This window comes from Cricetulus griseus, chromosome 6 (genome assembly GCF_003668045.3).
Source record: "Cricetulus griseus strain 17A/GY chromosome 6, alternate assembly CriGri-PICRH-1.0, whole genome shotgun sequence".
NCBI classification, from domain to species: Eukaryota; Metazoa; Chordata; class Mammalia; order Rodentia; family Cricetidae; genus Cricetulus; species Cricetulus griseus.
The window spans coordinates 88665544-88690470 of NC_048599.1; the positions used below are offsets into that span (position 1 = coordinate 88665544).

The 24927-nt window shown below is 35.1% G+C and overlaps 3 protein-coding genes across 3 annotated transcripts; all 3 read left to right on the forward strand.

The window, feature by feature from the left end:
* Positions 1-1948: 1948 nt before the first annotated feature.
* On the forward strand, positions 1949-2884 carry LOC100752624 (olfactory receptor 5W2). The gene has a single exon (XM_027421152.1). The coding sequence runs from the start codon at positions 1952-1954 to the stop codon at positions 2882-2884; it is 933 nt and encodes a 310-aa protein (XP_027276953.1). The 5' UTR covers positions 1949-1951.
* A 4491-nt stretch (positions 2885-7375) lies between these two features.
* LOC100752923 (olfactory receptor 5W2-like) lies at positions 7376-8311 on the forward strand. Its single transcript, XM_027421153.1, has one exon. The coding sequence runs from the start codon at positions 7382-7384 to the stop codon at positions 8309-8311; it is 930 nt and encodes a 309-aa protein (XP_027276954.1). The 5' UTR covers positions 7376-7381.
* An 11215-nt stretch (positions 8312-19526) lies between these two features.
* Positions 19527-20459, forward strand: LOC100753223 (olfactory receptor 5W2-like). The gene has a single exon (XM_027421154.1). It carries the CDS (start codon positions 19527-19529, stop codon positions 20457-20459), a length of 933 nt encoding a protein of 310 aa, XP_027276955.1.
* The last annotated feature ends 4468 nt before the right edge of the window (positions 20460-24927 follow it).

A 24927-nucleotide genomic window follows, 5' to 3' on the forward strand; every position in this document is an offset into this window, starting at 1 on the left:
GCGCCTCCCTCAGACATCATCAGACATGTTTCCTCTTAGAGTAGATGAGAACTAACACAGATTACACACAATTGACAATACTGGGAGGTTTTTGAAGACTCACCTCTAAATGGGATGTCTTTATCAATTTTCTCCCCTCAGTAGCTCTGAAGAAGAGTATGCAGAAAGACTGTAAGAGCCATGGGGATGGCTGACACTTAGGAAACAGTGCCTTCTAGACATAAAATGGCTGATATATATCTGAACTCACAGACACTGTGGCATCAGGCAATGGGCATTCACAGGTTCAAATGAGATGATTCCCAAGCACTGACAGGAGGAAGAGACATGGGATTCCATCTTTCAGCAAGGAAAAATTAGTTTTCACCAAAGGAGTCTAACTGGTTATATTAAATATGCTTAAGGGCTGACTCCACTATCAGCAGTAGATGGAAAAAACAAAATAAATTCAATGATACTTTTGTAAACCTTTTGTCTCATATTGGTTTCTTTCATCTTTTTTTTGGGGGGGGTCATGCTGCTGTTTCATTTGTGTGTGTGTGTGTGTGTGTGTGTTTATTCTTTATGTTTTTTCCTTGTACTTATGTGTTTCTTGGGGTTTTAAAAATGTTATTTTTGATTTTTTTGCCTATTTGTTTTCTTTCTAATGAGAGAAAGAAGGAAAAAACCTGAAATTAAATGGGTGTAGAGGTGGGAAGTATCTACAATGACTTCTGGGAGAGAAAATTGTGATAAAATAATGTATGAAAGAATTTTCAATAAAAATCAAATAAAGTAAACTAGTGTATTAGATTATTACTTTTTCAAAATTGAAGTTGGAAGAGGTAGTCTAAGAAATGGACAAGTTGATAAATAACAAAAGAACTAGAAATTATCCATGAAAGGATATGAATTTTAGTTTTTTTCAGTGCCAAGTTTCATTAAGAATTCCCATCAACATAAATTATCAAATTGAGTGAAGGATAAGGAGTTGTAATAGTAGCCATGGGGACAGTTGTCTCAGCATGCCCAGTCAAAGACCCCTGAGCCTAGAATCTAATGAGACATGTTAGGATTACATGAAGATGGGAAGAGTCTCAAGAGAATCTAATCCCAATAGTAATAATTGAAAATAAATGTGATCAAATTGTTCTTCCTGTACCAGAGAAATGACAGCAGGGTTTCCTTATTTCAGGTACATTTATGAATGGCTAGGATTAAAATAGAACAAAATTACAATTTTGCTTTTTTGGGGACATACGGGAAAGGCAGTTGAGGAATGAAAAGCAAATGGCTTATTCTGATTCTGAAGTGATATAAAGTTTGTTTCCTGATGACCAGAAATATGTTCTTGTTAGTATTTAAGATAATCTATTACTTTTATTTGCTTTGTATAGGATTTGAAAAGTTAGGTAAAGTTGGTATTCCAGTGAAAAGGATTTTAGGATCATGTTTAAACATTCAGCATATAATTAAAAACACAAAAATTCCACATTATTACTATCTGAAAAGTTGATTTAGTTTCAAAATTAACTTGGAACAAACTGTGTAGTGAATTCAGTAAATGTAATAACAATGATATTTTTGATTAAGTGTTGAGATGCTCTGCATGGCTTTCTGGGTAATTTAATATTTTCTTTCTACTATATTGAATCTGGGCACAATTTTATTTATTTCAAATACGTTGCCTAATAATGAGTGCCAGAGAAACATATGTACATATTTAAATGAATTTTGACTATACTCCCACATTATAGGCTTTTTCTTGTTGTTAATGAAAAAGTAATATTAAAAGTACCATGTACCAAGGCAGCTGCCTAATTGTATTTCATGTACATAGCAACATAACATGCCACGAAACAATAAGATTTTCCTGCATTTACTATGCAGTAGCATATTGAGAAATGAAATGCCTAATCTAACATAATATTCACAATTTTTTGGTAATTATATAGACCAAGAAAAAAGAAGAATGGAAAAGAAAAACTGCTCTTCATTACCTGAATTTTTCCTGCTGGGAATTTCCAGTAACCCTGACATGAAAGGAGCTTTATTTGTTGTGTTTCTAGTTGTTTATCTTATTATTCTGCTGGCAAATGTTGGAATGATCATTTTGATCAAAATGGATCCTCATCTTCACACACCAATGTACTTCTTCCTCAGTCACCTTGCCTTCTCTGACTTGTCCTATTCCACTGCAGTGGGACCAAAGATGCTGTTGGACCTTCTAACAGATAATAATCCAATTTCCTTTGTTGGCTGCTTCCTACGATTCTTGTTGGTATGTACCTTTATAGATATTGAGTGCATGCTTCTTGCAGTGATGGCCTTTTATAGGTACAAGGCCATCAGCAACCCACTGATGTATGCTATAGACATGTCCACTAGAGTTTGTTACCAGTTCGTAACTGGAATTTATCTGTTAGGAACTATAGATGGTTTGATACATACCTCATTGGCATTCAGCTTATGTTTCTGCGGCTCTACCCATATCAATCAATTCTTCTGTGATTTCCCTGCTATTTTACTCCTTTCCTGTTCAGATACACAGCTCAATGAACTGGTATTATTTACCCTTTTTGGTTTCATTGAACTCAGCACCATCTCAGGAGTCCTCATCTCCTATTGTTACATCATCTCATCAGTCTTAAAGACCAGCTCTTCTGGGGGTCGCTTCAAAGCTTTCTCCACCTGTGCCTCCCACCTGACTGCAGTTGGGATTTTTCAGGGGACCATGCTCTTCATGTATTTCAGACCTAGTTCTGCCTACTCACTAGACCAAGACAAAATGACATCAGTTTTTTACCTCCTCATCATCCCCATGATAAACCCTCTGATTTACAGCCTAAGGAACAAGGATGTGAAAGAAGCCATGGTTAGGCTCAGAAATAAAAGCTGGATTTAAGGAAATTTATTGAATACACAGAAATGTATCATGTCTGTTGGTTTTATGCTGCACAAAATCAAATCGATAATATTGCAATTTTTAATTTACTAAACATTTGCACAGAAGTTTAATAATTAGAAACATTTGGAAAGCATCATAGATGTCCTACTCATTTATTGTCTTAATAATATCTAATACTCTCTTTAAGAAAAGGTATCAGACTAGAATTTTTAAAAGTTCCAATAAAATGATAGTAGTGAAGGACTTTAGGGTTCCCACCAGATTATTAATATAACCATTAACCTTTAATATAGAGTTTTTTTCTTTTTTTAAACCTAAACTCATATTATTATCCCATTTTGTTGAAGATCTATCTACAAAATTAAGGCATTAGTATGAAAAAGCTACGGAAAGGTGATAAAAATCATGAAGACATTCATTTTCCTATGGAAAAAGCAGAGGGGACTCTTGTCCTTTTTTGACTAATGAGGACAAAAAGAACTATGACCAAATTGTGCGCTTTCTCCAGACACAATTGGCATATTCCTGGATTTAGATTACCACCTTTCTGAATTGTGATATACATCTGGAAGTGGAACTCTACTATGTTATTTTCTGATAAAAATTCACAGATAGAATGTAGAAAAAAATGGAACTCTTGGCAGAAATTATTCAGTAAAATTCATTAAAATAATAACAGTGTGGCAAGAGATTTTCACTAATTTTGAGGATATTCATGGAAATAACCCATATTTCATAAGCACATTCTCCTTTATTATAGATTGTAAACTGTATTTGGATCCATATATGTGTAGATATTTAACTGTTAAAGTGTTTACATTAGTCATACTTCTTTAGAGGTAGAGCAAAATAACTGATAGAATGTGTGCATGAATGTATGTATATATGTATCTACGTCCGTATGTACATACACCTAAATGGGATTTATTAGAGTGGCATATAGGCTGTGGTCCAGCTAGTCCAACAATGGGTGTCTCTGACAGAAATGCCAAAAATCCAGTATTTGTTTAATGTACTCAGCTGAATGTTTCATCTGATTTGCATTTTACATTTGAATCTGAAGAAGTAGGTTCAGATGCCAATTAAGGAATTGCCTTAAGAGCAAGACAGATGAACTTGCCAGCAAAATGAGGGTAAGCAGGCAGATACCTTCCTTTGTCATTGTCATTTTATGTGGGCTTTCATTAGAAGGTATGCCACAAATTTATGGTGGGATTTCATGTGATATAATTGAAACAATCCCCCACTGGCATACCTGGCTGACTTGAGTTTTAGTTGATTCCAAATGCAGTCAAATTTGCAATCAAGGTTACACATTACAGATTTTATGGAATAAATAAAAAGAGAATTTAAACTGCAAAACAAAGGACAACTTATCTCTCTGAATAGTTTATGTTGAGATATAATTTGTTTGATGTTATACTTTAGGGAATTAATGCCTGACATGGAAACTCTGACACATAGTGTTTCTATTATTTTTCAGAAGTATTGTACAGAATGTCAGAGACTTTGTTCTATTTTAAATCACTCATTTTAGCTCTCATTATTTCCTTCCATACTTAATCTCTAAAAGCAATATCTTTCCTATGTGTGTAAAAGATAGTTGAAATGGCAAAACATATATACATTTAAGGGTTAACCTTAAAATTCTGGATTTACATACATGACTTTTGTCCTTCATTCTTGTTGCTGAAGATACTAAATATAATAATGAAATGCTATGATCTTTTTGTGTACACACACACACACACACACACACACACATATCTATATCTATATCTATATCTATATATATGCATCACTGTCTATTCCAATATAATTTTACAAATAATGGGAAACGAATATTAAGTGTTTTTGATGTTTCCAGGCACTATAGTCTATCTCTAAACATTGATATACCTATATTATGATATCCCAGTTTTTGTTTTTTGTTTCTCAAGTCAGGGTTTCTCTGTGGCTTTGGAAGCTGTTCTGAAACTAGCTCTTGTAGACCAGGCTAGTCTCAAACTCACAGAGATCCACCTGCCTCTGCATCCTGAGTGCAGGGATTAAAGACATGCACCACCACCACCTGGCTAAAAGGTAACTTATCTTTGTAGCAGAGACTATTATAGAAAAATCATAACCACTCAAAGTGCAGAATTGTGCATCCCTGTTTCAACAAATGCAGCCACAACAGAACTCCTACACTGAAGACTCAGGAACCATTGTGAAAGAGGAGTGGAAAGACTGTAAAAGACAGAAGAAAAAAAGACTTTTTGTGACATTGAACCTCCCCAAAATGTCAAGAACTCTAGTCATAAAAATGTCTATAGCATGACTACATAAATATGACCTGAACAAGGAAAACACCAGTAGACTTTCAATGTTGACAGGGGAAAGCAAAAGGGGACTCAGCACTAAACAAAGAATTACAGATAACTAAAGAATGCTGAGAGTGAAAAAAATAGTCTTCCTCAAGGAAGAGCACAATAATTGGCTACCCAGTACCAAAGGTTCAACCCTGAAAACAGAGACATAACTGTATGCAATCCAACCACATAGAATTTATGTATTATATGCAGGTGTGTGTGTGTGTGTGTGTGTGTGTGTGTGTGTGTGTGTGTGTGTGTGTGTGTGTGTGTGTGTCTGTGTGTGTGCATGATAGCAATTAAAGAAAAATGGGCCATCAATTTGAAAGAGCATGAGGAATATGCATGAAAACAATGATTGAAGCCAGGAGTTGGTGGCACATGCCTTTAATCCCAGCACCTAGGAAGCAGAGGCAAGTGGATCTCTGTGAGTTTGAGGCCAGCCTTGTCTACAGAGTGAGTTCCAGGAAAGGCTGCAAAACTATACAGAGAAACCCTGTCTCAAGAAACAAAACAAAACAAAAATGATAATAATAATAATAATAATAATAATAATAATAATAATGCTTAAAAGGAGAAAAGGAAGTAGTGGGAATGTAACTATTTTATTAGTTAACAGTACATTTTAAAGTCAGATACAGATGAAATTGCCTTGGGCATATAAGGGTCAGTGCATATATGGAAGGATGCTGACATCATTATATAAAGTTCAATTTCAGTTTAATTAAATGCCTAATTTCACTAAAAATCCTGGACAATGTCTATCATAACTAGTCTGTCAATCAACAATATGAAATCAATGATTAAACAGTGAAGATGATAAGTACAGATGTGTCAGTTGTGTATTCTCAAGGAAAACACTGAGTGAGGAATCTAATTAATCACTTTAGAATAACCCAGAAGAGTCAGAGCCTCAGGAGAATTAAATCTCAACAGTTAGAAGAATATAAATGTGATAAATTTAGCTTAAATTACCACAGGAAGGATAGAAAGATTTTCTCTTCACAGGTAGGTTTCTAAGTAGTTATTTGTAAAAATAAAAGAAAAAAATAAAGTTTTTCCTAGACATAAACTAAAGTTCAAGAAAGAATAAGTAGCTTTATCTATTCTTATGAGGTAATTCAACAATATATATACAGGTAACATTTTATTATTATATGTTTATGAATTTGTCTCATTTGTCCTATATAAAGAATATAAAGCATCTCTTTAAACTGTTTTTCTATGATTCATTCTCTTTACATCTCTCGCCTTTCTCTTCTCTATCCTCTTTGTATATAAAAATAATACAATATAAAGATAGCAAAATGTTCCCATTGAGCTTCTCATGTAAACACTGAACACAAAAGCATTTTATTGGTTCAATTTTGCTAATTAACTCACATTTGCATTTAAATCTTAAAGTCAAGTTAGGAGCTAAAAGAAGCAAAAATATTTGTTACAAACAGTTGTTGCCACTTCTCGCTCTAATTTATTTGTTCATGGTTTTTCCATTTGAACACATTTAAGTAAATAAAAGAAATTAGAAAAGCAGTAATTAGTGTTGAGTGATAGATTTTTACTAAATTGTTTTTCATTTTTATGTAAACACTTCAAAAATCTGAAATAGTACCATGACTCTCTTCATCTATCGTCTGCTAATATTAATTGACTCATGTATAATTTATAATGAGCCATGTAAAAATATGATACTAATTATAACTCTATAATAATAAGTGTTATGTTATGATTTCTCTGCAATTTGTCATTGGCTTTACATTATGTGAGATCACAAACCAGCATTTTTTTTTATTCCCATGTTCTACTGAATAATGAGTGATGGAGATAAAGACAAGTCGGACAGACCATAACTTAGAAATATAGATAGATGATAGATAGATAGATAGATAGATAGATAGATAGATATAGATATGGATAAAGATGTACAATTCAATTTAGTCATTCTTCTCTGTTACTACTTTTCTGTGATCATATGATATTACAACTCTATTTTATGTAAGCTGTTTTCTTATTATATCTGCATACCTAGTACATTCCTAAGAATGTAAATATTTTCTGCATTATGTATCCAAAATAAAATTAAACCCTAAAAGGTCTTTATCTTTACAAGTTTTGTAACTATTTAGATCATGAACAAGGAAGAATGGACAAGAGAAACTGTTCATCTGTACCTGAATTTCTTCTGTTGGGGATTACCAAAAAGCCTGAGATGAAAGTAACTTTGTTCATAGTGTTTCTGCTAGTTTATCTCACTATTCTTCTGACAAATCTTGGAATGATCACATTGATCAGAATGGATCCCCAGCTTCACACACCAATGTACTTCTTCCTCAGTCACCTCTCTTTCTCCGACCTCTGCTATTCCACTGCAGTTGGCCCCAAGATGCTGATAGGTCTTCTGGGAGAAAATTCGATTTCCTTTGTCAGCTGTTTTCTCCAACTCTTGGTTGTCTCTATTTTTATAGATGTTGAGTGCTTGCTGCTGGCAGTGATGGCATTTGACAGGTACAAGGCCATCAGCAACCCCCTGATGTATGCTGTAGATATGTCCAGTAGAGTTTGTTACCAGTTCTTAACTGGAATTTATCTGTTGGGAACTATAGATGGCTTCATACATACCTCATTGGCATTCAGCTTATGTTTCTGTGGCTCTACTCAGATTAATCATTTCTTCTGTGATTTACCACCAGTCTTACTTCTTTCCTGCTCTGACACACAGCTCAATGAACTGTTATTATTCATTCTTTTTGGTTTAATTGAATTGAGCACCATTGTAGGAGTCCTAGTCTCTTATTGTTACATCATCTCATCAGTCTTAAAGATCAGTTCTACTGGGGGATGGTTCAAAGCTTTCTCCACCTGTGCATCCCACCTGACAGCAGTTGGGATTTTCCAGGGGACTATGCTATTCATGTATTTCAGACCTAGTTCTAGTTATTCTCTAGACCAAGACAAAATGACATCAGTCTTCTACCTCCTTATTATTCCCATGATAAACCCTTTGATTTACAGCCTCAGGAACAAGGATGTGAAGCAAGCCCTGTACAGACTCAGAAATAAAACATGGCTTTAAGAAAATGCCTTACAGCTACACAAACATATCTAAGGTAGTTACAGTTTTTGTATTCTGCTATTCATGTGAATCAAAAACATCAGTTTGTTAAATGTCCCAAAGTGTTTGTAGCATATTCTAATAATAAAATAATTGTTTTAAACTCTAAATATATCCTACTCTACTAATGTATATTGCTAATATTTAATTTTCATGTGATAAAAATTTATTACCAATTCAACTCTGATTCTTCTTCTATTTTGTTATGTAGGTTTAAGTGTACAATAATGTGATTTATTGCATTTTTCTACATTTGCATGCTCTGAATCTCCTCACATACCTGGTACATTATAAATGATGAGTACATTCCAGTGGAATTAAGCTGAGTACTATAAACTTTGTGTTTGTATTAGCTGAATCCAAAATTGAAAAAGACAGACAGAGGCAGGAAGGGTGCAATGACTACTTTTCTGGAAAAATAAATACCACAACCATGTGGGCAGCTCATTGACTTTGGATTGAGTTTCTTTGTCTTATATCTAAACATCTGCATGTGTGGTAGAGAAAAGAAATGTATCAGAGAGTTGATGATTCAAGAAATAATTTAGATGTGAACAAGTCTATGCTAGTTGGAATGTAAAGAACTGTGACAGATGTTGATTTAAAAAGAAAAACAGCTGTGTAAGACATTATGCTATAAAAAAATCCTTCTGGGCTGGAGTTACAAATTGTTGGGCCCTCCATTTCCTTCCTTTCTCTCTATTTCAGCCACATTGAAATGTCCTCTCATAGAAAAAGATTCATGTCCTCAATCAAGTATTCATGGTTATTTGGTTTCTTAAAGATGCAGCTGCAATATAAACTCTAAAGAATTTTTCAATCTCAGCATAGAATCTCTGTTAACCAAAGGACTTCAGTTCTATCTGAGACACAACAGAAAATAATAGTCATAAAATAAAATGTCAGAACAAAAACTTTTAACACTTATAACACATTAACAAAGTAAATGCACATCTATTATCATGTACCAAAGCACTGCTTTTAAATAGGACATAAAGTGAGTGGAAATGCAATGATACAAAAATAAACATTAAATTCCTGAGAAGTAAACAGAATTCTGGTTCTTCCTCTCCCTTTTCTCTTCCCATCTTTCTGTGTCAGATTACTGAAGTATTAAAGCAGCAAATAAGTTTCCTGGGAACATGTGGTCCTTACTTTGAATACTCAATACACAGGGTGATATCACATGTCATTGCAATTTATTATTATTTCTTTAATTGGAAATAGTATTTTTCATATTTTATATTTTGATTATGTTTTCCCCTCCCTTTTATTCTTCCAAGTTTCTCTCTGCTTTCCCTCATTTTTGGATCTACCTGCTTCTTGTTTCTTATTAGAGAGAGAGAGAGAGACAGAGAGACAGACAGACAGAGACAGACAGACAGACAGACAGACAGACAGACAGACAGACAGACAGAGAACAGTAAAACATAAGGATTAGCCCCAGCTAAGACTCCTAGCAATAGTAAAGAAGGTGCCTTAACTGACATCCCCTTGTAAACCGATTGGTGATTATCTTAATTGTCCTCAGAAAGCCTTCATCCAGTAACTGATGGAAGCAGGTGCAGAGATCCACAGCCAAGCACTAGGCTGAGCTCCCTTGGGAGTACTGTTGAAAAGAGGGATGGGCGACTGTAAAAGCCAAGGGGGACAATGTTACGAGAGGGTAACCCACAGAGACAGCTAATGTGAGCTCTTGGGATCTGATGGACTCTGGACCCGAAGCTAGGGACCCTGCTTTGGATAGACCTAGGCTCGTTGCATATGCGTGACAGTTATGTAGCCTGGTCTATTTGTGGATTTCTAAGTGGTAGGTTCACGACCTGTCCTTAGTTCTTGAGCTGACTTTTGGAAACTTATTCCTCAGGCTATGATGCTTTCCACAGCTTCAATGCAGGGGGAAGAGCTTGATCCTACCTCAACTTTGTCTCCATGCCATGATTTGTTGACTCCTATGGGAGGCCTGCCCCTTTCTGAGAGGAGACTGAGGTGGAGGAGGAGTAGATAAAGGGTGGGGGAATAGATAAGAAGTGGGGGTAGGTAAGGGAGGAGAAGAGAGAGGGAAAACTGTGGTCGGTATGTAATATAAATGAGAAAATAAAAAGAAAACAAAACAAAAAGGCTTCTAAGGGATAAGATTAAATCAAACATACTAAGACAAAAGAAAAACAAACACATTGGACAGGGCAAAAAAAATAAGAGGAAAGGAGTATGAGAGAAGGAATAAGAAACATATAGGCAGAGATATCCACTAGTGTTCACATAAAAACATAAAACACTAAACTGGAAACCATAATATATACACAAAGGTACTGAAGTGTGTGTGCGAGATAGATAGATAGATAGATAGATAGATAGATAGATAGATAGAGATACATGCATGGATAGATAGAGATTGAAATGATAAAAATTTTTAAATGAAAGCAAATACAGGAAAAATCCCTAATTATGAGAAAAGCCATCACTACTCTCCAAAGATGTCTTTGAATTCATTTTCTGTTGGACATCTCCTGCTGGACATTTGTGTACCCTTAAGAGCAATCTGTTTCCCCAGTGAGACTCACTTTGAGTAAAATAAAATTTCATCTTCAAGTAGATATCAATTGGTAATAGATTGTAGGTAGGGACGGGACAATGTTTCCACTTCTTTCAGCTCTTGAGAACCATCTGTTACACACCCATGTAATCTCTGAATGCTACTTCGGTCTGTTTGTTCATATGCACATTTGTTATTTTTTGGGAGGGGCTTGTTTATTTGTTGTCCTAAAACTTTCCTGGATATTATAGCCTTTTCAACTGCACTTTTTCAGGGCAACCTAGCCCTAGAGAGGAGGGATCCGATGGAGCCTAACAGAACCATTCTATTAGTCTTTGTCATTTTATAGGGAAATTGACACCATTGATGTTAAGAGTTATCAACAAGCAGTATTTGCTGATTCCTTTTGCTTTATTGTTGTAGGTGTGTGTGTGTGTGTGTGTGTGTGTGTGTGTGTGTGTGTGTGTGTGTGTGTGTGTGTGTTTTCCCTCTTGATTTGCTTTTCTACAATTGTTTGTTCCTTGTATGTCCTTTGGTGTGGTTAAAATCTTGTCTGACTTTTTTTTCCTTCTAGCCTCTTTTATAGAGTTAGATTTCTAGATAGATACTGATTAAATTTGTTTTTATCATGTAATATCCTTTTCACTCCATGTATTGTGATTGTATATTTTGCTAGGTACAAAGTTTGGAATGTTGACTGCCATCTCTTAGGGTTCATAGACAATCTATCTAGGCTATGCTGGATTTAAAATGTCCATTGAAAGTGTTATTCTAGTAGGTCTGCCTTTATATGTTAGTTTGTCTTTTTCGCCTTGCAGTTTTTTTAACTTTTTTTGTTTTGTTTTTTTGAGACAGGGTTTCTCTGTGGCTTTGTAGGCTGTCCTGGAACTAGCTCGTGTAGACCAGGCTGGTCTCGAACTCACCCCTTCTTTGTTCTGTAAATTTAGTGGTTTGATTATTTATGGACCAAGGGGACTTTGTTTTCTGGTCTATTTGGTATTCTGCATGCTTTTTGTACTTCAATAAGCGCTTCCTTTTAAAATGAGAAAATACTCTCCTATGATTTTGTTGAAAATATTTTCTGTCCTTTGACCTTATTTTGGGATGCTTCCTCTAGAGTCTTATTATTTATAGATTTGATCTTTTTATAGTATCCTCAATTGCTAGATATTGGTCCCTTCAGGTTTTTCTTAGATTTATCATTTTCTTTGACAAAGGCATTAATTTCCCTTTCATTTCTTGTATTCTGTTGGTGAATATTGCCTCTGAGGTTCCTTTTAAGTCTCTAATTTTTTCTTTTCCATATTTCTTTCAGCTTTTGGTTTCTTCATTGATTTTTTCTACTTTCAGGTTTTAAATTATTTCATTCATTTCCTTCCACTTCTTCTTTGTGATTTCATTGTGTTCTTTAATGAATGTATCCATTTCCAGTTAAATGACAACTAACATATTCATAAAGGATATTTTAAGGTACATATCCTCTGTTTTAGCTATCTTCAATACTCAAGGACTACTGAAGTGCTGTGTTCTAGTGGAGATACACTGTTCTGGCTGTTATTAGATTGGGGAAGTTTGAAATTCTGGGTCCTCATATCTGGTTTTGGTTTTGTTGGGAAGGATTCTTTTTCATGGTTTCTTATGCCTTCTCTGATTTTTGGGAAGGTGTGGTGGCTATCTGCTTCCAAGTAGGAAATATTTCTCAGATACTGCCTTTTGTCAGCACTGGGGATTCTAGAATATGTCCCTGGGATTTGGATGCTGAGATTTAGGTTTAGAAATGGGGTAGAAGTGGGATGGCTAATGTCTGGAAGAGAGAGAAAAGCAAGGTGCTCTACCAAGCTCTGCTACTTTCCCATAGAATGGGAACAGACAATGCAGAAAGATCACAACAGGTAGCATGATACATATCTGTATGCTATGAAACAATGTACCAAAAAGGAACTAACAGGTTTGTGAATCTAACATCTTTGAAGTTTTTTCCAACTTTTTTATTTGAATTAGAAACAGGATTGTTTTACATGACAATTCCATTTCCCTTCTCCCACCCATCCTCCCCTACCTGCCCCCCAACTAAAACCTTATCTGTCACATATCTTTTCTGCTCCCCCTGGATGGTGAGGCCTTCTATAGGATGTCATCAGAGTCTTTCGTTTCCTTTGGGGCAGGGCCTAGGCCCACCCCCGTGTGTCTTGGCTCAGGGAGTATTCCTCTATATGGACTGGCCTCCCAAAGTCCACACCTATGCTAGGGATAAATACTGGGCTTCTACAGGAGGTCCCATAGATTACTGAGGTTTCCTCACAGAAACCCATGTTCCAGGGGTCTGGATCAGTCCCATGCTGGTATTCCAGCTATCAGACTGGGAAGCAAGAGTTCCCAGATGTTCAGGTCAGCTGTTTCTGTGTATTTCACCAGCATGGGCTGGACCTCTGTGGTCTTCATTGGTCCTTCTCTGCATCTGGGTTCCAATTCAGATCGGTGATTAGTTATGGGTGTCTGCTTCTACTTCCACCAGCTGCTGGAATAAGGCATATAAGTCAGTCATCAATTTCATAATCAGGGGAGGGCATTTAAGGTAGCCTCTCCTCCGTTGCTGAGATAGTTAGCTGGTGTCATCTTTGTAAATCTCCAGACATTTCCCTAGTGCCTGATTTCTCTGTAAACCAAAAATGTCTCCCTCTATTAATATCTTTGAATTTATGAAGTTGAAGGATTAGTTTTATTTGAAGTTAGCACCTGAGTCTGTAGCCTTTTTATTCCATAGAAGTGCTATACAGACTACCATAAGCCTGTATATATATAAAATACCATTTTTCAGATACAACTGTTTAATTTTACTCTTAATCTCTAAAATCATATTTTTAATTAAATAGTGACTTATATCAAACATTATTGATTATGTGACAAATCAGTATATATGTATGGAGGGGGATCAATATTGCCCTTGATTCTTGCCATTGGATATCCAAATACGAATATGACAAGGAGATGCCACACTCCAGTATGTGCATACCAGAGTCTACTTCAGTATTCTTTTATTTAAAATAAGGTCTTAACTGAACATATTTGTGCACTTTTCACGTGTCCTCTTCTAACTCTAGGGACTGAGATCCAATTATTGGCTCCATTTACAAAAACTCCCTAAACTGAGGACTGGGCAGTTTTGTGTGTTCCTTTCTATTAGGAGTGTCAGAAGCTACAACAATACAGTCTTACCACTGTGACTGGCTGAACATGAGCTGAATGAGACAACACATATAGACATACCTAAGTGGAGTTGGAAAATCCCCTGAGTTCTCCACCATACACAAAATCCTAGAGGCAACTAAAGAATGATGAGACTAAGTGAGACAGACTTCCTCAGGCAAGAGCACAGCAATTTGTTCTTCAATGCCAAATGTTCAGCCCTAAAATCACACATATGAGTAATATTATATTGACTGGGGTGATTATGAAGAATGTATTGATCCATATATAAAAGTATATAACAAAAGTTAATAGTTAATGAAAAAGTTATGAATTTGAAAGAGAGCAAAGAGGGTTATGTGGTTGGGGAGTGGTAAGATGAAAAGAAAGGATGAAATCATATAATTATATTATAATCCCAGGAACTTTTTCTTTTTATTTTTTAATATAGTCTACCCAGTCCCATTAACATTGCCCATGAGCACATGGTATAAGGCTAATAACTGAAAGATTTAAAGTTATTAGTGGTCACACCACTGAAATAAACAGCCTGTTCTTCAGCCAGCATCCATGTGATGAATATATTGCCATAGCTATAGGTGGGACATTGTGAGTTTTGGAAGTTGACTGAATGAATCTTGTGCAGCTCCTATGCAGGCATCCATGGGTGTTGTGAATTTATGGAATCAGTGTATTAATTTGGGTCAAAGTGCTTGTGAAACAGGGTGGGAAATCATGAAATAAGACTCCTGTAAATGGAATTGTCTGGATTATTTATGTAACATATCAGTTTATGCCTGTCAGTGTAAGACTATTTGTATAGTCATGTCTGTTTACAGTAATATCCTAAATATAAACTAATCACTTAAGATACAATATAAAGAAATGAATCATCATGAATTACAGCATAGTAAGCATTTGTCAATACATATAACCCAGAAATATGTCATGCCTTATAAAATGTATATCATAACAGTTCCAACATGGGTACACTTCTCCCACAAGATAATAATCTGTACAAACTCAGGGTAATTATTTAATTTAGTCACTGGGTGGTCCATGTCACAGATCAGTAACTTCAAAATTTGGGAGGCATAGGCAGTTGGATCTCTGAGTTCAAGGCCACCCTGCTCTACAGAGTGAGTTCCAGGATAGCCAGGGCTAAACAGAAAAACCCTGTCTCAAAAAACAAAAGTAACAATAAAAAATAATTTATTGTGCTTCTACTAATCATGTCACATTACATATCATTATAAACCCAGAATAAGGAAATTCAGGTAAGTAAAATACACGACATGTCAATTTATCATCTTTCATAATACCCCTCTTCACCCCAATCACTGTTACAGTGTTGCCCAGACACAGAGATGGAATATTCCTCCATCGGGATAGATGAATTATTTTTCCATTCTCTTTTAACAAAACAATCCTTTTACCGTAATTGTGTGTGGGGGGAAGACTACAAATACAATACAATGTTTCATAATAATAGTCAAGATTTTCTTCCTTAGAGATGATTATTTCTACTTTTATTTTGTGTTTTCATCATTTGTGATTACTATTTAGTATACTACTGACATTTGGTACTTTGGAATCAAACAAATACCTTGCACATAGGGTTTAGAACAGTTGTATTACTACTAGATCTCATATCTTCATTGAATAATGTGAAGTTGTTAGAGATGGAAAGAAATGATGAATTTTGAATTTGGTGATATCATGCTAAGTTAAATATTATGTAACAAAACAACATTTTTTGTTATAATATCCATCTCTAATCTCTATTTTAATCTGAAAATTTTATCCTCAAATGCAGACAAAAAGCATGGGAAATATAATAAAAATATTATTGTTGTCATTTACAAACATTTCTTCTATTTATTTAATTTATTTTACATCATGACCAAAGTTTCCCCTCCATCTTTCCCATCCTGTCCCTCTTCCCAAGCTCCACATGCTCTCATTCACTCCTCCTCCTCTGTTTCTGTTCAGAAATGGTCATGGCTCCCATGCATATCAACCAGCCATGGTAAATCAAGTTGCAGTGAGACTAGCCACTTCCTCTTCTAGTAAGGTTAGATGAGGCAATCTGGTAGAAAAAATTGGTCAGAAAGCAACAGGCAAGACAGTTTCTGCTCCCACCATTAGGAATCCCATAAGAAAACCAAGTTACACATCTGTAACTTATATCTAAAGGGTCTAGGTCAGTCATATACCATCTCCCTGGTTGTCAGTTAAGTCTCTATGACCACCTATGAGCAAGGTTAGCTGGTTCTATGAGTTTTCTTGTGGTGTCCTTGACCTTTTGCTCCACTGGCTCCTATAATCCTTCCTCCCCTCTCTTGCAAGACTCCTTAAGCTCCACTTAATGTTTGTTTGTGGGTGTCTGCATTTGTTTCCATCAGTTGCTGGGTGAAGCCTCTCTGATGACAGATGGACTAGACTATTTAGCAGAATATCATTAGGAATCATATCATTCATGGATTTTTTTTTTTTTTGCTGTTCATGTTTGGTTCTCTCCTAGGTCTCTGAGAAAGCTAGACTTTGGGTCCTGGCCCTCCAGGCAGTGTCAGGGTGGGCTTTTTCTTATGATAAGTGTCTCCAGCTAGGGCATGGATTGGTTGGTCACTCCCATAGTTTCTGTGCTATCTTCACTCCAGCACATCATATAGGCAAGACAAATTTTAGGATGAATCTTTGGTGGCTGGGTTAGTGTCCCAGTCTCTCTACTGGATGTCCTGCCTGGTCATTGTATATAGCCAGTTTAGGCTATATATTCCCCATTTCTTGAAGTCTTATCTGGGGTCACCCTCACTGATTGCTGGTAGTTTCCATTGCACTAGGTTATTAGCTCATACCAGAGATGACCCTAGAATCCAATTGTCTCTCCCAGTACTCTCTCCCTCCATCCTTCTCCCACCAGATCCCTCTTATTCCCATTCCCATTCACTCATCCAAAGCCCTTCCCCCGTGCAATGGAAATGTCTACTTTATTTGCCCTTCACAATGAGATTCATGTCTTTTCCCACACCCCACCCCTTGAACCCTCCTTCTTTGTAAGTCTGTTGATTGTAGCATGGTTATCCTAAAAATTATGTAACAAAATATAAATGCAGTTTTTAGCTCGCCATCCAAATTAATAATGTAATAACTTAGATGTTAAAATATTGAGTCAACATTGAGGGTGTCCAATGTCAAATAGTAGCTGCAAAGTACATTTTTGAATACCCAAGAAATAGCACACTTCTGACTTCTGCTAATTTTCAAATTTATTGCTTGAAGTAAAAGTAATCATAAATTATTTGGTAAGTGATTCAAGGAAATTTGGCATTTCCTTGAATATATGCAATTCATTTAAATGAGGTCATTATTTTACCTCATAGATTTTTTTCGTATTCTTAAAAAACTTTCTTATTCTTCAAAGAACAGAGTATCTACCTGAAAATATTTAACACATCATCTTTACTAGCCAATTCTTCCCACAGAAATCTGTAGAGCCACATCTACATGTCATAAAGATGAAAACAAACAAGGGATTCCAAGCCCCCACTAAACATGACCATAATAAATACAGAGGAATCATTTTACAGAAATTATGTTGTTTAATGTAGAGTTGTGAGAGAAGAGACAATATTTAATGGAAAGAACATTGTTTGAGATCACCAGGATTGAAATGTTTGTTTCAGAAAGCAAAGAAACTAGATAGAAAACAAAAAAGACATGGACATTGTTAGAAGAGAATCTTCTTCAATTTCATTAGATGTCTGGTTTTAGTAGATGTTACAAATCCTATGTATAAGCTCTGTTTAACATCTGTTAGGGATCCATGTGATGACAAGAATAGAGTATTAAAAGTTCAAACTTGATCAAAGCTGTTGCTGTATTCCTCAGAGAAAAAACTGAAAAGAGAATTTAATTAATCCCACTTACATACAGAATAATAAACAGACTCTAACCTATTTAAAAACCAATAGTACCACAGCACAATAGTGTCATATGCAGATTGTGCAGGTGCTGGAGATAAGGACAGAATAAATATCTGAGGTATGCTTCTATCTGACATTTAAACAATATAGAAGAAAATAATAACCTGTTTTCTCTCTTTGTCCTGAGGAATAAGCCAAAAAATAGTAGTATATCTTGATGTCAGTTAAATTCAGATTAAAATCTATTACTGGCCATTGAGTCTTCTTGCTGTACTTGTAGGAATTTAACTGCCTTAATATGCCACTAATGAAGTTTTGTAAAGGTTTCTATGATTCATTTAATAGTCAAAATTCCTTTGTTATCTAACTCTGTAAGTGATATGCATACATAATTTTATTTTTCTATATTCTTTCTCAAATAATAATAAAATCAAAACATTGTAAGTGCAGATCCATGTAAATTAAATTCCAATTAACTACATGTCATAAGAACTTAGAAGAGAAAAATGAAATTCATTAATAAAGGAACATGAACAAGCATTTTTTGACATATGCCTTTATGAAAGACAAACACAAAAAAACAGAATATGTTCCTAAGAAGCCTGTCATGTTTTCAGTAATTATCAGTTTTTTACAAATCAATGATACAGGGGCAGTTTGTAGTAATCTTTTCACATAGAATTCATTTCTTTCTTTTATAAGGACTTAGATTTCACTTAGATTTCGGAGTCTGATAGATTCAAAGCAAGGAGTGGTGGATGACAAGAGATAGTTGGCTTAATGAAATAGGTGTCATTAAGAAAATGTAGCAAAACAACACCTTAGTAATGTTCATGAATTTATTTCATCTGATGCTATAATGAGAGATTAAACTATGATTCAATATTAATATGATGATCCTTTTGTTTGATTTTATGAAATAGTTAACCTTTCATTTCTTTGGACTTTACAGATGAATTGGACTTTGGATGCTACAGATGAATTGTGATATGATAACAAATTTTAGATGTGTCAATTCTACACTCTTAAAATGAGCAAGAAAAATCACATTAGAAATTATTTATTAACTAAGATTAAAAATATTATCTGACCACTTTAAATATTTGGGGAAATTTTTAATGATAATGCTACTTAAGAGAGATTTGTGCCAATGGTTTTTTAACCTGAGTGTTGTTACCCCTTTGTGGGGGATTGGAATAAACTTTTCACAGGGGTAGCATGTCAGATACTCTGGATATCAGATATTTGTATTACACTTCAAAAAAGCAACAAAATTAAAGTTATGAAGTACCAATGAAATAAATTTTTGTTTGGTGTTACCAAAATATCAAGAACTATATTAATGTGTGTCAGCATTTAGAAGTTTGAGACCCACTAGTCTACACCATCTTATGGAACTACAAAATATGTTCTAAATAGTGAAATTAGATTCTCAAAATTGACAACAATTTTCTTGGAAATATTAATTAAACCCAAGTCTATCTATTTTTTAATGCTTTTTGCAACCAATCAACAAAGAATAAAGAAAATGGATGAACGAAACTGCTCCTCAATCACACAATTTGTTCTATTGGGAATTACTGATAACTCTTTCATAGAAGTGGTTCTATTCATTGTATTTCTTCTCATCTATCTCCTTATTCTTCTGACAAATATTGGAATGATTGTTTTGATCAGAATGGAGCCCCAGCTTCACACACCAATGTACTTCTTCCTCAGTCACCTCTCTTTCTCAGACCTCTGCTATTCCACTGCAGTTGGACCAAAGATGCTTGTGGACCTAATGGACAAACACAAATCTATATCTTTTGTTGGCTGTGCCTTGCAGTTTTTCGTCACGTGTATCTTTGTAGACGCTGAGTGCATGCTCCTGGCAGTGATGGCCTTTGATCGGTACAAGGCCATTAGCAATCCCCTGATGTATGCTGTAGAGATGTCCAATAGAGTTTGTTATTGCCTCCTAGCTGGAGTTTACCTCATAGGAATGATAGATACTGTGATACATACTATAATGACTTTTGGGCTATGTTTCTGTAGATCTAATGAGATTAATCATTTTTTCTGTGACATCCCTCCCATCCTGTTACTATCTTGCTCAGATACACAGGTCAATGAGTTAGTCACCTTTATTATTTTTGGTTTGATTGAACTCAGCACCATCTCAGGAGTTCTTGTTTCTTATTGTTACATCATGTCCTCAGTCTTAAAAATTCACTCCACTGAGGGGAGATTCAAAGCTTTCTCCACCTGTGCCTCTCACTTAACTGCAGTTGTCATTTTCCAGGGAACACTGCTGTTCATGTATTTCCGCCCTGCTTCTGCTTACTCTCTGGATCAAGACAAAATGGCCTCAGTGTTTTACACCCTAGTGATTCCTATGCTTAACCCTCTGATTTACAGCCTTAGGAACAAGGATGTAAAGGAGGCCCTGCAAAAACTAAAAAATAAAATATTCTTTTAAATAAAGATACACATACTAAAATATGAATTTATGCATACAAGTATCCCCATGCTTTATTTCAACTACAAAATATGCCATTAAGATACATCAATACTAAATTGGTTAATGAATACATTTCTAAGTCAGAATATACTTATGAGCTTGTGATTCATAATATTTTATACATTATTTCTTTACCTTCAGGATACATGGCACTTTAATTTCAGAGAAATTCCAAAATTATAAGTTGTCCTAAAATAATGTTTTTTCATTGAATATATTTAGTTTGATTCTTTTACATATTAAGTTTATTTGTATTTTGTGTTCAAATGATTTTTTCAGTTTATTAGAAATTATAATCTGTGTTAAATATATTTAATAATAAATCAACTTATGTGTAATCAAAAGTCATGTCATTCTAAGTTCTAGCATAATCTCCAAGGCTAGACCATACAAAAGGCAAATTCTTTGGAAATGGAGACAGGGAGTGTGGGGGCTAAAGAATGACAAGAACAGTTGTGAGGAGAAGAAAGACTCTAGATGCAGGAAGCGACCATTATCAATCCTGAGATAGGCAGATAAATGAATCTCCATGTAAAGTTAGTTTCAGACAGAAAGAATCAAGAACAAATTGCTACTAGTTCATCTTTCTCCAGCTGTTGATATTGATCGTGTTCTTGATTTCATATAACCTCGATTATACTTTGAGCGCATTCAACCTCATATCCCTCTCTTATCTCTCTCCCTCTCCTATTTACTCCCCTTTGATGAATTGAATGTCTTCCTTTTTAAAATATCCACTTAGATATTGGATAAAAATTTTAATAACATTGTGTACTGTATATTTTTATTATTTTCTGGTTAATTTATTTTTATTCCACAGTAGTTATGATTTATTGGGGTTTTGTATATGGCAAAATTAATATGGTAAGAAATTATTCAGGAAGGATGATTTCAAATTTTAAATCAAAACTATATTTATGATGTTGGGTAAAGTAAATTCTATGACTTGTTATTTATCTATTATATTCATGCCTATTAATATCACATTATTCCTTCAACAATTAATGCAGTTTTGTATGTAAGTTAAAACTAAAATCATAGAAAAGGTAACAAATTGCCAATGCAAGGTCCCAACCACTTCTCAACTCAATCCCACCCCATCAAATGTTTTTTACCCTTCACTTACCACTTCTAAGCCATAATTGATTGTTCACCCTGTGATTCATAGATTAAAAAAAACACCTGAGCATATTCTTCTGTTTATTAAACATCTGTTTCAGGCATGCTGCTGAAGAGGGTCTCTTTAATGATGGCCAATTTCCTGTTTGTGATACTTTCGCCTGGTTTCTGCCTTAGAAACAAAGAGGAAATATGAATAACTTTTCAAAACCCAAATCAAGAAATAACAGTATGACATCTTACTAGGTACCAAGTTATAAATATGTTTATAGTATTGTATATATTTTAGATATTTAGTAGGCTCTATGAAAGAAAATATCAGTGATATGAATTCTGAGGTATTTAACAAACCATGTTAACTATTTGCTTTACTCGTAGAAAGAAAAAAAACATTCAGATTGTTACCCAAGTATTTTTCAACTACTCCATCTTTCTCTGATCAAGTATAATTTGTTAAAACAATGGGGGAAGTTATCTGAGATCATGACAATAAGATCACACCTGAAAAATTAGAAGATTAAGCCCATGATATTTTTGATCAAAACTGTGTCTGCAGCTGCATTTCCCATGTTAGGATTTCTTCCTGCAATTTTACAGTGTCTCCTGTGAAAACATTTCAGAATTGTAGTAAATCCCAGAGACGCTTCTGCTGCTTTTCAAAGGAGCATTTGAGGGACTTTTTTGAAGATTATCAGGATCATTATAGAAAACACCTATGTGGAAGAATGTTTCTTCTGGAAAGTAATTTTAAAACACCCATCCACTTGTGTAATCTGTACTAAATATACTTCTAAATAGACTTTTATTAACATTGCATTTTTTCTTCTTGTGCTTCCTCCAACTCATTCCCGATACTTCCCACTTCCCTACTCCCTCATTTTCAAGCTCTTTCTCTTTAAAAGAAAATCAGCAGTAAAAATAAAAACAAGCACACAAAAAGCTGTAGGAAAAAAAACGAACAAAAAATCCACCAAAACAAAACAAAGGGTGAACAAAAACATTGAGTCATTTTTGTGTTGGCCAATTACTCCAGGGCATACAGCCTGCCCTGGACTGTGGTTAACATACCCTTTGGAGAAAACTAAGTTCCACTTTTGCAGAAGCTATCAATTGCAAATAACTTCTTGGTTATGAGTGGAATTTGTTTTTATTTCCTTCTCTGACTCATTGCAGGGATTTTGTCTTGTTTGAACCTGTGTAGGTCTCATGCTGTCACTCTCTCTTTGAATTCACTGGTGTATCAATCCTGTTGTGTGTGGAAAATACTGTTTTCAGGTGTCATTAGCCCCCTGTCCCAGCTCTATGAGAAATAACCCATACCTGACACTGCTAAAGTAGTCAAGAGCCTGAGACTTGATATGATAGAATGCTACCCACATAGATCAGTACATTGAGCAACCCCATCAGAGAAACTTCTTGCAATGGATGATAATTACTACAACTGGATAACTGGATAGTGTCAGATAATGAAAGAATTTGGAGCACTTAGCAATGAATGAGATACTTTTATTAAACCACTACCCACAGACTCGGGGACTATGTGGAAGAAGATGAAGAAATACTGAAAAAAGGTTTATATTTTTAACTATGTGCATATGTGTTTGTCCAAGTTTAAGTACATATGTGAGTGCAGGTACTGACAGAGTCCAATAGAGATATCAAATAACAGATCTGGAATTTAGACAGTTGTGAGCCTCCTGACTTGAGTATTTGGAAACAAACTCTTATCCTCTACAAGGGCAGGATTCACTTTTGATGATCAAGGATTTAAAATTTACCCATGATGCTTTCATTACTCTTTCTTAGAATCAATATGCAGAGTCAGAGTAGAAAACAAGTTAAAATAAAATAGGGTCCTAATTGGACTATCACTAAATTACTGTTGTTCTAAATTTATAAAGATACAGACTTTGTCTAGTGAAGTGTCAGTCATTTAGTAGATATGAGTTTTATCTTTAGAATTCCCAACTCTCTTGAAAGAAATAAAAGTCCTATGTGGTCATGTGTGCTTGCAATGCTAGCACTGGAAAACAAAAGACACAGCTTTTAATTATTACTTTGAATCTGTAGCCATTTCAAGTTGTTCTCCATAAATAGTTCTATTTAGCTAATAGTGCATATGCACATCCTTGTATAGTACACATTCAACCAATGATTGAAAAGAAATAAAGCACAAAATTGTCCTAGAAGATGTCACAGAGCACATTTCCTTTACTACTAAAATTTAGCTGCTTTGCTTGGGGAATGGGAATCATGGAACCTGTTTTTTTCTGAGGCAAACATTATCAATTAAACTCATTAACAATAGCCCATAAGCAAAGGCTGGGCCACCATTCCCTCAAGAAAGACTGTTACAAACAACAGTTGGTTATATGAAATTCATCAGTGACAACAAGAAAGACAATGAGATGCAGCCACTTTCTTGTCATTTTTGTTTTTTTACTGTCTTTCCTTGTTTGTGTGTGTTTGCTTAAAGTATACTCCAAGTTTTTTCCCTAAGACTAAACTCTAAGATTCTCTATTAAAACAGAAATCTCTCAAGGAAATTAATGTCAGATGTCCATTATCTGCAAATGTATTATTTTGGAAGAGAAGAAATATCAAATTCAATAGCTGTTTTATTGTAAGCACAAAGATGTTTCTGTGTACAGTTTCCAAAACTGATGTGGCAAGCACTTGTAATCCCAGTGCTTGATTGGTTGGGTGAGCATGGAAAAAAAATAGAGCCCAAAAATGTAGAAAACTATAGGGTCATGCAATGGCCAAGTTAAGGTACTCATGCCACAAATGTGGACATGAAATAATTTATTGGAAGCTAAGGGTTGGTAGTTCCTGAGGAGAATCTGGGTAAAGGTTTGGTTATTCATCTGAAGGATTTGTCTGATGAGAAAGGAGGTGAAGCAAATAAGGAAGATAAGAAGAAAGTGCAGTAACAGGATGATGATAACCAGTAGCCACAGGAAGTGGACAATCCATGTCAACAGTGGTGGCTGAGCCATCCCAGGGAGTCAGAGTTAAATGGTGTCTGTTTAAGAAACTCCTCTGATAGTTGGTCAGTTTGTTAACATTTTCTTCAAACAAACCAGTTTCACTGATGGGATAGAAACATTCTTCCCTGAGAAATAAGTAGGTATCCAGTTTTTCAGCTATCAGTCAATCTTAGGAGCTGTGCTATAAAGAGACTTGATTTAGGAAGTGAGTTGTCTTGAAGGGAGGCTAAAGACCCAGTGGTGGAATCTAGAGAGACCTGCATCTTGGTTTCACAAACCTGTGTAGATAGTACTAAGTGCCCAAGGGTACCACAGGT

Coding starts and splice junctions, on each gene's coding strand:
- LOC100752923 (XM_027421153.1), top strand. CDS start 7,382: ATGGACAAGAGAAACTGTTCATCTGTACCTGAATTTCTTCTGTTGGGG.
- LOC100752624 (XM_027421152.1), top strand. CDS start 1,952: ATGGAAAAGAAAAACTGCTCTTCATTACCTGAATTTTTCCTGCTGGGA.
- LOC100753223 (XM_027421154.1), top strand. CDS start 19,527: ATGGATGAACGAAACTGCTCCTCAATCACACAATTTGTTCTATTGGGA.